Source organism: Halyomorpha halys, unplaced genomic scaffold, assembly GCF_000696795.3.
Source record: "Halyomorpha halys isolate HHAL.00 unplaced genomic scaffold, Hhal_1.1 Scaffold711.1, whole genome shotgun sequence".
NCBI classification, from domain to species: Eukaryota; Metazoa; Arthropoda; class Insecta; order Hemiptera; family Pentatomidae; genus Halyomorpha; species Halyomorpha halys.
The window spans coordinates 113,898-117,179 of NW_027104692.1; the positions used below are offsets into that span (position 1 = coordinate 113,898).

The 3,282-nt window shown below is 34.5% G+C and overlaps 1 protein-coding gene across 1 annotated transcript in view; it reads left to right on the forward strand.

The window, feature by feature from the left end:
• The window catches only part of LOC106685575 (uncharacterized), a gene marked incomplete at its 3' end in the record, with an annotated part of 16,527 nt that overhangs the window by 1,490 nt on the left and 11,755 nt on the right, over positions 1 to 3,282 (forward strand). The window contains 1 exon segment of the mRNA XM_067049079.1: positions 2,166 to 2,460. Coding sequence (XP_066905180.1) covers positions 2,166 to 2,460 — 295 coding nt within the window.

Below are 3,282 nucleotides of genomic sequence, written 5' to 3' on the forward strand. Positions count from 1 at the left end.
CGATTCATCAGGGAAAAAAACAAGTTACAATAAACTAGGTACAAAAGGTAAAATACATAAATTTATATATTGTGTCTTGTTTTAGCCCTGATGAAACCATACAAAGTGGGGCGAAACGTTCTCTCTTATTAAATAGTTCAAAAATTATTAATTTAGTGCTAACGTTACCTTTTAAAAAGGTAAAATATAAAACACAAAAATTGTTTATATTGTATCTTGTTTTAGCCCTGATGAAACCATTCAAATTGGGGTGAAACCTTGGGTCTTGTTAAATAGTTGTACTATTTGAGTTGCTTTCTGACCGCAGTATTTAATATTGTAAAAAATAAAATAACCAATTAACTAACCAAGGAAAAAAAAAAAAGCACTCGGTACCTCGCTGATTCTTCAAAAGTACTTTGAATTTAAGCAATTTAATTTTAAATTGTTATTTTTTTCTATGATGAAATGAAATTTTAATAATCCTCTAAGAATAATTATGATGAACATTTGAGTGCCAATTGTCAGCCATGAAATGGTTTAATTTCTAAGTGTTTAATTTAGATATTCCCCGGAGTAAAAGTTGGGGGATGTTACCCAAACTAATTTTTATATGCTGGTATGGTTTAAATAATGAAGTGGACTGTATAAATGATATTTATGATAAACAGAATAAAAGTCCTCTATTTTGTATGATAGATGACAATTGATTGTAGTTTGCCAAACATGATTACAATTGGTGTTATTGTGTTAGGTTTAATTTTTATAGTTGATTTCAATTAATGACTTAGATTAAAATTACTTGCTGTTCCTCCTATAGTGAGGACTTTTTCTTCTTCTGTGTCCTTTTGTTCCCTCATCCTGATTTCCTTTCCCTGCCTGGTGGTGTTGGTTAATCTATTCCCTCATCTTGAGAAATAGTTGAGTGCCCATTGTCCTGGACAGCCTGTATTCACCTGTCTCTGTCTTACCCCACTCTCCAGAAGGGTACATAGCCTATTTATTTTCTCTCCCACTAGATGGCAGCATTTTCATATTCGTCTTGAATCCTATTCAAGTATGAGGGGGGACATTTTCCCCAAACACTAAGTAAGTATTGAATAATAATATAAAAAATAAAAACAAGAGTGCTGAATTTTCACGCTTGATACTTATGAATGATCTAATCAAAGTGAAATATAAGAATTATTGACTATCTGTTATGGAAAAATATAGACTGATATTGACATAAATTAATGAATAAAATAAATTAAAGAAAAAAAAATTATCATAAAAAAATATATCATACATCCTATTTTATTGTTACAGATTTGAGGAAGTTTGATAGTAGAGGAGCAGGAGAAATAATTTAATGTTTCAATGCGTTTATTAAGGATGGATGTGGATAGAAAATCCCAGAACGAGGTACCACGGATAACAAAGAATATTTTTAAGGAAACCTATGCGAAGGAATATTCATGTTTGTGGGTTGTGATATGGTATTTGAGGAGTGTATAGAGGAACATTGGGTTTTAGTTTAAAATGTTCTAAAGAGAAATACCCCAAGGAACTATTTCCGATGGAAGAGAGGTTGGAAAAACTTTAATTCACTGGAGACATGAGATCGTCGCGGGATTCCGAAGATAAATCTAAAGCAATTCATTGCTATCTTGAGTCTCATCTCTGACATGAGACCTATTATCACTACTATCACCTACCTGACAATCCAATAGAGGCAACCGTAATCAAAGGGGGGAAAAGCAGGGAGGAGACCAAAAGCGGGTTTTGGGTTATAGAAATACGAGGTCTTAGGAACTATGTAAGGATAGAAATGGATTTTTAGATAATTTGGAAAATATGTTCATTCCAGGATAGGTGCTGATTAAAAATCATTTTAAGTGATTGAGGTGGAGTAGGGGATGGTAAAGAAGTAGGGGCTGGTAAGGAAGTAGGGGATGGTAAGGAAGTAGGGGATATTAAAGGAAAGGGATAAAGAAGGTACTTGGAACCATTGAAGTTGCTCTCACTTTTTTCAACATTAAGTCCATTGTTTGCTGCCCATTTCTTGATTCCAACTATATCTTACAGTGTGCAGTACAATTATGATTTTATATTAATCATTATATTAAATTAATTATCAGAAATTAAATAAAAAAATTCAAGGAAACTACATATTTGTTCACTAATAAAATCCTTTTTCTGTCCAGGAGTAACTATAACAACAAGTACACTCAGATCTGTTTGCGGCTCCATATCGGGGACCTTCTTCGGCTCGTGGCGTGATTCGACCGGGCTCAACAAGCCACTCCTCTACATTGCCCTCGCTGCCGAATTCTTCAGTGCTTTCCTCTACGCTTTCACTTCTTGGGGATGGTCTTCCGACATTTGGTTACCTTCCGTATTGGATGCACTTATTGCCGGTCTCTTCGGCATGACCGTCTTTGATTTAGGACTCTACTGTTTTATCTCTGAAAACACCAAACCTGAGAATCTCACTTTAAAGTTAGTATTTTTTTTTCTTTTTTTTTCGGCCAAGACTCCCATTGGAGTCCTATACTGCCTAACCATGGTTGGGGGTCAATGTTCTTCATTTTGTGGGACCGCCACTCAATGAAGAAAGTCAACTTCCCAGGCCGGATTCGAACCGGCACCGCCAATAGACATTAAATTGGTAAGACTGTGTCTTAACCACTGAGCTATGGGCGGCCCTAAAGTTAGTATTATAGTAATTGTATAAAATATATTTGGTCATTTCATATGAAATGTCCGTTTTTATAACTTCATAAATTCATTGTTGAGTATGCTACCAAATATTGACTATAGAAACACGCAATTTTTATTTTTTTTGGTTTTTGTATAAGTTTAAACTTGGACACTCTGCAAAAAACATTATGGCCATCGGTGAATAGTGTTGTAAGGAACGAACCATTCACTGTTGGATTAGAAAGAAAAATTGCCGGTGAAAAGATTTTAATAACAAGAAATCAAAAATTTCCAATGATGAACTTGGGTTAATTGTTGAAGAAAACCCTTAGCAAACAGTTAAACGACTTGCAGAACAACAGTGTATCCACAGTTTCTCGACACTTAAAGACCATTTGTTAAGTAAAACATGTAGATCTATGGGTGCCTCATGAACTTGCTTAGTGGCAGTGCCTGAAGCGTCATGAGACATGCCTTTCACTTTTTAATAGAAAATCAACGAGCGTTTTATCGAAAAGATGCTCACGTGTGATCAAAATTCGATTGTTTATAACAACAGGCTTCGGTTAGGGCAATGGTTAAATTTGTATTTGAAAAAAAAATATTGATTTCTGTGTGGTG